Here is a 12,432-nt window from a genome sequence, read left to right on the forward strand (position 1 = left end):
TGGAGACCACACTGGACTGACTGGATCAGTCACTGGTCGTGAGTGGGTGAGTTTGTGGGGAAATAGGAAGAAATCCCTTCCAGTAAGTCTTGCCCAACCACGGATGTTGGCGTTGGACCCTCTTGGGGCTTGGGCTGCTACCTTTTTGATATCGCCTTATGGTCGTTTCAGCGTGTAGACTTGGATAGGAAAGAAGGAGAGCCCAGTGTCCAGAAAAATGCAACTTTTGATTCAAATGACATTTATGAAAAGTAGTAGCATTTACATCCATCCAACGTGTTTTAGAGGGAAAGGACTCCGTCTTGTTCAGGGCTGTTGCTACATGCTATTGGATGGGAATGGTTTCCAAAATGGATATATTAATTTGAGATTTCACAATGGCAGACTGCCTGCTTTAGATGCAGAGGCAACACATTGCCTGACCTCCCCCGAAACACGTTGGCTTGATGTACATGCTGCTGCTTTTAATAAACGTCATGTGAACCATGCATCGAAAGTTGCATTATTCTGGGCATCGGGCCCTCTTTCCTTCCTATCCAAGTCTACATGCTGAAATGACCATAAGGCCAAATCGAAAAGGTATTAGCCCAAGCCCCAAAAGGGTCCATCGCCACCACCTACCGTTGGGCACGACTTACTGGAAGACATTTCTTCATATTTGCCCACACAATCACCCACGCACAACCAGTAACTGATCCAGTCAGTCTCCAGCACAAGCCAGATTGCCAGAGAAGAAGAAGGACCTATGATCTCCATGGACCAGCCAGAAACCTACAGGATTTGGGGTATATATAAAGAGTTTTTATAAAAAGGGGGGCTGGAGTTGGATTTTAAGGACAGTCATGGCAGCTAGAAAGTACCAGCAATGTCCCTGCCTTAAAATGGGTGCCTTAATGTTCCTGTTGTCTTCTCTCGGATGCAAATGGAAGGAAAGTCCAATGAAGAGAGGGCGAATCCTGTGTAATGGCTGTATATGGACGGCAGAACTGGTAATTGATGTTTGGTAAAGTCTCTATGATATATATTAAGTCAGAGGTGATTTGGCCCGTTAATATTTGCTCAAAAGTAAAATATTGATTTCCGATAAATCAGATCTAATAACAGTAATGATTAGTAAGGTTCTGTTGCCCACCTCCGGTCTGGTAACATTAAAGTCTTCTGAAACCAGTTATTATCCAGTGACTATATTGTGCTTGTGGGTTCCTGATCTTCTCTCATTCCAGTACCTGAGAAAGAGAATTTTTGCTAGGACTAGGGCTCTTTTTCAGCAGGAACCTGGCGGAACGCTGTTCTGGCACCTCCATCACTGAATGTATATAATGGCAATGGAGTGTAGATGTTTGCTGGCTGCTGGGATATCTATTGTTGCTGAGGGGTGGGGGGTATTGTTGTTGCTGTGGGGGGGGGTATTTTGTTGCAGTGTGTCCATCATTGCTGAGGGGTCTATTGTTGCTAGAGGGATCTATTGCTGCAGGGATATCTATTGTTGCTGATGAGGACTATTATTGCAGGGGATCGATTTTATTGCTTTTCTTGTTATTGGTAACAAATTCCATCCAGCTACTTAGCACCACAAAATGATACTTGGTTCTGTTTTCACTAAAATGGGTGGTACTGGAAGATGGGTAAGAGGGGAAACCAAGGAATGGTGCTCGGAGGTGGGTAGGAGGTGGAACCAAGGAACAGTGCTTGGAGGTGGGTAGGAGGTGGAACCAAGGAACAGTGCTCGGAGGTGGGTAGATGGCGGAGACAAGGGGTGACTCGAAAGGGGAGAGTACCTGCACCTATTCTTTGAGAAAAAAGCCCTGGAATAATATTATTCATGGCTAACATACTGGAGCTTTCCTACAAGGTGTCAAGTAACAAGGACTCAAATACTCAATACATGATTCAATTTTACGGTATAGTAATCAAAAATGTTATACTCAAATATATACTCTACATATTACTCAAAGTATTGAAGACCCTTTGATAGGACTTGTCCTAGATGTCCTGTATTATGTTGAATCCTGTTAAGTTTTCTTTATTGTCATCTATAGTACCAAGAGATGTCACACTTGCCATATTATGTGACACATTAAATAACCCATTGGGCATCGAACTTGTGGACGCTACTTTAGATAAATCATTAAGCATAGAGTCCGCTGATTCAGAAGTGTGTAAGACGTTGGTCATTGGGCTTGAAGACTTGTTTATACTGGATAACACATTCTGTGCTGGTTTTGGAGGTGTCTCTAAGGTGAACCGATTGGACGCTGAGCTTGTGGTTGGACTAGCAGGCATGGCATTTATGTCCAGCTGTTTGGCACTACAAAATGGGGCGTAGTACTCAGTCATTTCCTCAAACTGCTCACAGTCCACCTTGTAATATTTCTTCTTGGCCTCCAAGATATTGTTGAACCTGAAACCCCAGAGGATTTCCCGTGGAAGGTAGGATGTTCGAGACTGGTGAGATGTTCCAGTGGAGTCACCCGTGTATATGAAAGTAACTAAGATCTCAAATCTATCTGCAGCCAAAGCTTTACGATCCAGAGCATACAGAGGACTGTCTTGGTCAATAACATGGACTACAGTGACTGGTGTAACCAATATTATTTGGTCATTCACCAGTTTCAAGTCTTTGTATTCCATGGTGATCCCTTTCTCGTAGTCTTCATGATAACGCAGAAGCTGAGCTCGTACGTTTCCTTCAACGACATGGTTTGGTCGAAAGTCACCAACACGCCACATGAGGCACAGTTTGCCGTCCCGTATCCCTACAAGGGCAAAGTAACTAAAGCGGATAGTCTGTGCTCTTTTGCGGGCCGTGGCCATCTTGGCCATTGCTGCCCCAATTATAAAAGTGTCAATGATGCAGCTTAATACTGACTGGATGGTTACCATTATAATCGCGAAGGAGCACTGCTCTGTTACGCAGCGGTATCCATAACCGATGGTTGTTTGTGTCTCCAAGGAAAATAAGAACGCCCCTACAAATGTGTGCACTTTGTCAACGCAAGGAACTATATCCATGTCCCTTAGATCTCCATGCTGGAGAGCTATCATCCAGAAGATGAAGCCAAACAACAGCCACGACAGAATGTATGATAAGGTGAAGATGATAAGCATGTGACGCCACTTCATATCGACCAGTGTGGTAAAAATGTCCACCACGTAGCTTTCCCACTCCCCAAGGATACTCTTGAAGTAGACGTTGCAGCTACCATCCTTCTGCATGAAGCGGGTCTGGAAGGACCGTTTGCATATTACACTGTGTTGGTGCCAGGTGCTCTCTTTATTGTTTACAAGCCTCCAAGCATCAGTGGTGTGGCTCATCTTGATGTCAAATGTCAATTTTCCACCAAAACAGTTCTCTATTCATTTAAGACCTATAAAAGAAAAGAAATGCATTGTTGTTAGTATTTAACAGTAGTGGGCAGAAAATGGGATGTATCTCATGTTGACCAAGTCAGTGTCTTTGGGAGATGTTGACCTTATAATGTCATATGATGACTCGAGCCTTATACTGCATGTGAAAAGACTTCCAATAATTTCTACTATATGAGGGTCAACCATCACATCAGTATCCTATGAAGGGTCACAAATAACAAGCAAAGGCCCTGGTTCAATAGAATGGGTGGGCAGAAATGGGGTGTATGTCATGTTGACTAAGTCGTGTCTTTAGGAGATGTTGACCTTTACTGTAATATGATGATGCAGTCTAACGCTGCATGTGAAAAGACTTCCAATGACTCTTCTATATGAGGGTCAACCATCAGTATACCATGAAAAGGCCCTGGTTCAATACAATGGGTGAGCAGAAAATGGGGTGCATCGCGCGATGACTAATTCAGTGTCTTTTGGAGATGTTGAACTTGTAGTGTAATATGACGACTCTGAGCCTAATGTTGCATATGAAAAAACTTCCAATGACTCTTCTATATGGAGGGCAAACACCAGTATACCATGAAAAGGCCCTGGTTCAATACAATGGTTGAGCAGAAAGTGGAGTGTATCTCTTGTTGACTAATTCAGTGTTTTTAGGAGATGTTGACCTTGTAATGTATTATGTTGACTCGGAGACTAATGTTGCATGTGAAAATACTTCCAATGACTCTTCTATATGAGGGTCAATCACCAGTATACCATGAGAAGACCCTGGTTCAATACAATGGGTTGGCAGAAAACGGGGTGTATCTCATGTTGACTAAGTCAATGTCTTTAAAAATGGGGTCTCAAACTGGTGGCCCTCCAGCTGTTGCAGAACTACAACTCCCATGAGGCATTGCAAGGCTGACAGTTATAAGCATGACTCCCATAGGCAGAGCCATGATGGGACTTGTAGTTCCACAACAGCTGGAGGGCCTCCAGTTTGAGACCCCTTGCTTTAAGAGATGTTGACCTTGTAATGTAATACGATGACTCTGAGCCTAATGTTGCATGTGAAAAGACTTCAAATGACTCTCTTCTTTATGAGGGTCAACCAACACTATCCTATGAAAGCTCATGAATAACAGGCAAAGGCCCTGGTTCAATACAATGGGTGGGCAGAAAGTAGGGTGTATCTCATGTTGACTAATTCAGTGTTTTTAGGAGATGTTGACCTTGTAATGTAATATGGTGAGTTGGAGCCCTAAAGCTGCGTGTGAAAATGACTCTTCTATATAGGGGTCAACCATCAGTATACCATAAAAAGGCCCTGGTTCAGTACAATGGGTGGGCAGAAAATGGGGTGTATCTCATGTTGACTAATTCAGTGTCTTTAGGAGATGTTGACTTTATAATATAATATGACTTGGAGCCTAATGTTGCATGTGAAAAGACTTCCAATGACTCTTCTATATGAGGGTCAACCATCAGTATACCAGGAAAAGGCCCTGGTTCAATACAATAGGTGGGGATGAAAAATGGTGATGTCTAAGTCAATGTCTTTAGATGTTGCCCTTACAATGTAATATGGTGGCTTGGAGGCTAACGCTGTGTGTGAAAAGACTTCCAAAGGCTCTCTTCTATATGAGGGTCAACCATCACTATTCTATGAAAGGTCATGAATACCAGGCAAAGGCCCTGGTTCAATACAAGGGGTAATGGATATTTAGCAACAAAGGTCACATCCAATCAATTTGTAGAGTTCAACTGTAGCTATCTGTATTATAAAACAAAATCTAGTCTTCTATCTATTCAAAATACAAAAGGTAATGTTATTATAATACAAAAAATAAACAAACAAAAAAGATATAATATATTTATATATTATTACTATTTTTTTTCAGGATTAAAAAAAAGGTTACATTTTTTTTGTCAAGAACATGAACAATATTGCATATTAAAGCAGATCTCCACCCTCAATATGATGTTGCCTCCTATCCACCCCTCCTCCCCTCCGCTGTGCAAATTGGGCTTCTTCTTATTTCCTTTATAAATAGGAAACCATTGGCACCCAATCCCCCCCTCCCCTATGCACATCACTCGCCTAGGTGACTGACATGCACCTTGACCTCTGTGCAGGGCTTTTTTCCTCAGGGAATAGGTGCAGGAACTCCACCCTTCTGAGTCACACTTCATCTATGCCCCCGACCCGTCTCTGAGCACCATCCCTTGGTTCCACCCTCTCCCAGCACCTTTCAGGGAATACAGAACCGAGTATTTTGTGCTACTCAGTGATTTCTATGAAATTTGCTAATAAAAACAAGAAAGATATTAAAACATTCCTTGCAATGAGCAACAATAGACCCCACCCCAGAAACAATAGACCTTCCGCAGCAACAATAGATCCCCCAGAAACAATAGATCCCCCACACAACAAAAGACTTTCCACCTAGCAACAATGGACCCCCCACACAACAAAAGAGTCCCCCCCCCCAGCAATAATGGACCCCCCACACAACAAAATACTTTCCCCCCAGCAACAATGGACCCCCAACAACAAAATACCACCCCAGCAACAATAGAGCCCTAGCAGAAATAACAGATTTCTCAGCAGCCAGCATCAATAGACTCTCCAGCAGCCAGTAACAATAGACCTCTCCCTCAACAGTAGATCTCACCCAGGAACAATTGACCCCCCCCCCAGCAAGATAAGACCCCCTCCCCCCACCAGCAACAGTAGACTTACCCAGCAACAATAGACACCCACCCAGGGGCGGACTGACAACTCATGGGGCCCCCGGGCAATAGGAGATTATGGGGCCCCCAGGCAATAGATTATGGGGCCACACAGTATACACACAGACACACAATATACACACACAGAATACACATACACACACTGAAAAGGTACTGGAGAGGCGGGGCAGCTATAATCTTGGGATTTTTTAAAAAAACACATATTTTTATACACTGTCCCTGGTATTATTGAGGCTGGCAACCCTGATGGGGCCCAATAGTGGCATGAGGCCCTCGGGCAGTGCCCGAGAGCCCGAATGGTCAGTCCGCCCCTGCACCCACCCCAAAACAGATCCCCACCAGCGATAATAGATACCCCAGCAGCAAACATCAACAGACCCTCCAGCACCCCTTTCCAGTACATACTTTCAGTGCTGGAGGTGCCGGAACGGCGTTCCCCCGCGTTCCCGCTTAAAAAAAGCCCTACCTCTGTGTCTCCTGGGCAATGTACATCACATATCCCAGGGGGCATAGTCCTTCACTTAGAAAGAAAGACTGGGGTGGGCCTAGCGGTCCATCATCAGGAGGGGGCCGGCTGAACCGCCAGCTTCCCGATGACGTCATGTAAAAAGATGGCGGCGCGGGACCGAGCGTGAGGCAGAAGAGAAGCGGATCATATCAGGACAACACTGGATCCTCTGAGCGGGTGGGTACCTTAAATGCCCGGAACCAGGTAAACGGGGGTTAAAAAAAAAAAAAAAAAACCCATGAAGGTAACCATGAAGATCCACTTTAATATTTTAAAACCTTCTTTTGAGCCAGCAGGTGGCGCTTTGGGCTCTTTTTCACATGGTATCCACATCATCCTTTAACTCCTTTATTGATAAAAGCATGAGGTTTACAGACCTCAATAGATCAAGCTGATTTTTTTTTCATATACAAGTGAATGAACCATCACAATGACTCTTCCTTTATTAAACAGCTTCCTATGAAGTTTCAGTTAGACAGAGCCTGCCTTAAAGCGAGCAGCTCCTGCTATGGTTTCTTTTTAGATAACCCATACTTCTTGATCATGTATCTAAATGTTAATTGGTACAAGAAAGTTTATAAAAATATATGTGTAGCTTTTGTTTTAAAGGATATGAACTCTTTAGGAATTCATTAAAATCGTTATAAAACCATAATAGTTTTCTTGGGTTAAAGGAATGTAAAGGTGCTGCTGGAGGCGATCAGTTTGGCGGTACACATCGGAGAGATTAGCGCGTCGTTGCGCTGAGAATATTCTGCGCGGCGCTCTTTTCACGTAAGGACTGGAATAGTTCATTCATTTTTTTTTTTTTTTTTTTTTTGCCGCAAAGCGTCCACGACTAACATGCAGAAAACAAATACAGAAAAGACGGAGGGGATCTGAAATGGAAAACACATTCGCCGTTCTAATTGTTTTCATGTTGTTTGGTTGAAGCAAAGTTTATTTAGAAAGAACCGCAAACATCGGGGAATAAATCAGCTTAAATCACAAGCTACTGGTTGGCCAATTACCGAGGTGGGGGGTTCAGTGTTCTGTGGCCGCCTTAAAGGGGAACTCCTCTATAGTGTACTATATACACTATATTGTCAAAAGTATTGGGACGCCTGCCTTTACACGCACATGAACTTTAATGACATCCCAGTCTTACTCCGTAGGGTTCAATATTGAGTTGGCTCCGCCCTTTACAGCTATAACAGCTTCAACTCTTCTGGGAAGGCCGTCCACAAGGTTTAGGAGTGTGTCTATGGGAATGTTTGACCATTCTTCCAGAAGTGCAGTTGTCAGGTCAGGCACTGATGTTGGACGAGAAGGCCTGGCTCGTAATCTCCACTCAAATTCATCCCAAATGTGTTCTCTCGGGTTGAGGTCAGGACTCTGCAGGCCAGTCAAGTTTCTCCACCCAAAACTCGCTCATCCATGTCTTTATGGACCTTGCTTTGTGCACTGGTCCAAATCATTTGGTGGAGGGGGGATTATGGTGTGGGGGGTTGTTTTTCAGAGGTTGGGCTTGGCCTCTTAGTTCCAGTGAAGGGAACTCTTAAGGCGTCAGCATACCAAGACATTTTGGACAATTTCATGCTCCCAACTTTGTGGGAACAGTTTGGGGACGGCCCCTTCCTGTTCCAACATGACTGCGCACCAGTGCACAAAGCAAGGAGCAAGGTCTATAAAGACATGGATGAGCGAGTTTGGGGTGGAGGAACTTGACCAGCCTGCACAGAGTCCTGACTTCAAACTGATAGAATATCTTTGGGATAAATTAGAGCGGAGACTGTGAGTCAGGCCTTCTCATCCAACATCAGAGCCTGACCTCACAAATTTTCTTCTGGAAGAATGGTCAAACATTCCCATAGACACACTCCTAAACCTTGTGGACGGCCTTCCCAGAAGAGTTGAAGCTGTTATAACTGCAAAGGGCGGAGCCAACTCAATATTGAACCCTACGGACTAAGACTGGGAGGCCATTAAAGTTCATGTGCGTGTAAAGGCAGGCGTCCCAATACTTTTGGTAATATAGTGTATGTAAACTGTAATTTAGCTGCTGGGAAAAGAGCAAAGGTGAAGCTTCCAGCCCTCTAAATGTGGCCCATGAGCTATTTCATTATCATTGACTACCAATGCAGAAGGGTGGGGTTATTACATTTTACTGCCAGTGACCCTCATTGTGGTGGAGGGGGTTAATAGTACTGATACCAATGCTGGGGGTTGTTATTGCATTCACTGTTACCAATAAGGGGGGTTATTATTGCATCCATTAAAACCGATGAGGGGGGTTATTATTGCATTCACTGATACCAATGCTGGGGGTTATTATTGCATCCTCTGATACCAATGCTGGGGGTTATTATTGCATTCACTCATACCAATGCTGGGGGTTATTATTGCATCCTCTGATACCAATGCTGGGGGTTATTATTGCATTCACTCATACCAATGGCGGGGGATTTTTATTGCATTCACTCATACCAATGCTGGGGGTTATTATTGCATTCACTCATACCAATGCTGGGGGTTATTATTGCATTCACTGATACCTATGCTGGGGGTTATTATTGCATCCTCTGATACCAATGCTGGGGGTTATTATTGCATCCTCTGATACCAATGCTGGGGGTTATTATTGCATCCTCTGATACCAATGCTGGGGGTTATTATTGCATCCTCTGATACCAATGCTGGGGGTTATTATTGCATCCTCTGATACCAATGCTGGGGGTTATTATTGCATCCTCTGATACCAATGCTGGGGGTTATTATTGCATTCACTCATACCAATGCTGGGGGTTATTATTGCATCCTCTGATACCAATGCTGGGGGTTATTATTGCATTCACTCATACCAATGCTGGGGGTTATTATTGCATTCACTCATACCAATGCTGGGGGTTATTATTGCATTCACTGATACCTATGCTGGGGTTATTATTGCATCCTCTGATACCAATGCTGGGGGTTATTATTGCATCCTCTGATACCAATACTGGGGGTTATTATTGCATTCACTGATACCAATGCTGGGGGTTATTATTGCATTCACTGATACCAATGCTGGGGGTTATTATTGCATTCACTGATACCAATGCTGGGGGTTATTATTGCATTCACTGATACCAATGCTGGGGGTTATTATTGCATTCACTCATACCAATGCTGGGGGTTATTATTGCATTCACTGGATACAAATGCTGAGGGTTATTATTGCATCCTTTGATACCTATGCTGGGGTTATTATTGCATCCTCTGATACCAATGCTGGAGTTATTATTGCATCCTCTGATACCAATGCTGGGGGTTATTATTGCATTCACTCATACCAATGCTGGGGGTTATTATTGCATTCACTGATACCTATGCTGGGGGTTATTATTGCATCCTCTGATACCAATGCTGGGGGTTATTATTGCATCCTCTGATACCAATACTGGGGGTTATTATTGCATTCACTGATACCAATGCTGGGGGTTATTATTGCATCCTCTGATACCAATACTGGGGGTTATTATTGCATTCACTGATACCAATGCTGGGGGTTATTATTGCATTCACTGGATACAAATGCTGAGGGTTATTATTGCATCCTCTGATACCAATGCTGAGGGTTATTATTGCATCCTCTGATACCAATGCTGGGGGTTATTATTGCATCCTCTGATACTAATGACGGTGGATATTATTGTGTCCACTGATACCAGTGCTGGGGTTGTTTTTGCATCCACTGACAATGCCGGGGGTTATTATTCATCAACATGATAATGATATTGTTAAAAAAAAACAAAACCTTCTGTTTCATTACATACCTATTTTAGACCCAGTGATGTCACCACTTGGTCTCTGCGCTTCTCTAGGCAATGCCGACAGATCATGGCTGGTGGGAGGGACCGGCTGGGAGCTGTACATAGCTTCCTAAAAATATTAAAGCACCCTGCCTCAGCACCCCTCTCAAGAACCCTCAGTCCTCATACAAGCAGTGGGAGGAGTTTTGCAATTATCAAAATGCCTTGATGAGTGGCTGTCAGTCTGGAGGAGTGGGCGGTCCTAGGCAGGCTGTATTTGCATGCAGACCGCCCACATGTGATGCTGAGCCTCCATGATTGAAAGAACTGAAACCTAATGAACGAAAGGGGCGGGGCCAAGGACAGTCAGGCTGATGATGCAGGGAAATGGGGCGGGGCTCTCTCTGACTTGCAGCAGCTTCTGGTGCATATTGTGAGAAGCTCACCGTGTGCAGTGAAACGAGAGGAAGCCGTTTCAGTCCAGGAGAGGAGCCGGTAAAAGACTGGAGAGGGGGGCCGGAGGGAGGATTTAAAAATGTCAAAATGTAAAAATGTAAAAGCAAATTTCCTGAAAAGAAGTTCTCAAGTTGTGAATTCCCCCACCGACTTGGAGAGGAGAGAAGAAGATGAAACATTTCTCTAATTGATGACATCGCTCAGAATCTGCAGCTGTACGGCTCAACCAGGGGTGGAGGGGGGAGGGGGGGGGGCACCCAATATAGAAACCAATTATTCCTCGGTACAGACAGCGATCTGTCACCAGAAGATGCCGAGAGACGCAGATTAGACGTTTTCTGGGTGAATTTCGGGAATGCAGCTGGATTATCATTTTTTTTTTTTATATCAGATTTTAAAAGACCTATGATATTAAAGGAGAACTTCACATTTAGCGCTCCGGGGTAATAAATCCATCGGTCATGTGACTTCTTCCGCAATCGATTTGTGTATTTCTTCCAGAGCTGTGTAGTAATCCAGCGTGAGACTTCCTGCAATAAAGACCACTCACTGCTGCTTCTTCTCCTTGTGCAGGAGGACTGGTCTTGTTTCCGCCCCCTCCTGTAGTTTTCTGTAGCGGGTGGGGCTTGCTGGGCCCCTCCCACAGATCTGCTCTCTTTCTTTGTGCAGGGGGACTGGTCTTGTCTCTGCCCCCTCCTGTAGTTTACTGTAGTAGGTGGAGCCTGCTGGACCACTCCCACAGATCTTCTCTCTCTCCTTGGGCAGGGAGACTGGTCTGGTCTCCGCCCCCTCCTGTAGTTTTCTGTAGTATGTGGAGCTTACTGAGTCCCTCCCACAGCTCTGCTCTCTCTTCTTATGCAAGCGGACTGGTCTGGTCTCCGCCCCCTCCTGTAGTTTTCTGCAGTGGGTGGGGCGTGCTGGGTCCCTCCCACAGCGCTACTCAACCTCCTTGTGCAAGGGGGCTGGTCTGGTCTCCAGTCCCTCCTGTAGTTTTCTGCAGGTAGCCTGTAATGGGTGGAGCCTGCCTGACCCCTCCCACAGCCCTGCTCTCTCTCTCTCTCCTTGTGCAAGGGGGCTGGTCTGATCTCCGTCCCCTCCTGAAGTTCTCTGCAGTGGGTGGGTCCTGGTGAGTCCCTCCCACAGCTCTGTTCTCTCTCCTTGTGCAGGTTGACTGGTGTTGTCTCCGCCCCCTCCTGTAGTTTTTTTTGTAGTGGGTGGGGCCTGCTGAGTAAGAATTGTTCTAGGAGAGCGAATTTGGGGAGATGTGCTAGCAGTGGTGATTTGGGGTGATTAGTGTTGGTAGGGGGATGGGAGAAGAGGATTTGCACTAGGAGGGGGGATTTGGGGGTTTGTGCTATAAAAGTAATATGGTAGAGGCAAATTTTTTTTTTTCCGGGGGGGGGGGGGGGGGATTTGTGCTAGGATGGGGCATAGGAAAGGGGAATTTGTGCTTGAAAGGGGGGATTTGGAATGAGGGGGGATTTGTGCTAGAAGGGGGAATTTTTTTTGGGGGGGGTGATCTTATATTGTTAAGCGCTGTGCAAACTGTTGGCACTATATAAATCCTGTATTAACTATTATAATTTGTGC

At 44.8% G+C, this 12,432-nt stretch overlaps 1 protein-coding gene across 3 annotated transcripts in view; it reads right to left on the reverse strand.

Moving 5' to 3' along the window:
- Window positions 1-296: 296 nt before the first annotated feature.
- The window catches only part of KCNJ16 (potassium inwardly rectifying channel subfamily J member 16), a 58,804-nt gene continuing 46,668 nt past the window's right edge, over window positions 297-12,432 (reverse strand). For all 3 annotated transcript variants that reach the window (XM_073606908.1, XM_073606906.1, XM_073606907.1), the window contains exon 2: window positions 297-3,368. In XM_073606908.1, the coding sequence (XP_073463009.1) occupies window positions 1,984-3,315 (1,332 nt within the window). In that variant the 5' untranslated portion in view covers window positions 3,316-3,368 and the 3' untranslated portion in view covers window positions 297-1,983. The remainder of the gene's footprint in view (window positions 3,369-12,432) is intronic.

Source organism: Aquarana catesbeiana, linkage group LG12 (assembly GCF_042186555.1).
Source record: "Aquarana catesbeiana isolate 2022-GZ linkage group LG12, ASM4218655v1, whole genome shotgun sequence".
Classification (NCBI taxonomy): domain Eukaryota; kingdom Metazoa; phylum Chordata; class Amphibia; order Anura; family Ranidae; genus Aquarana; species Aquarana catesbeiana.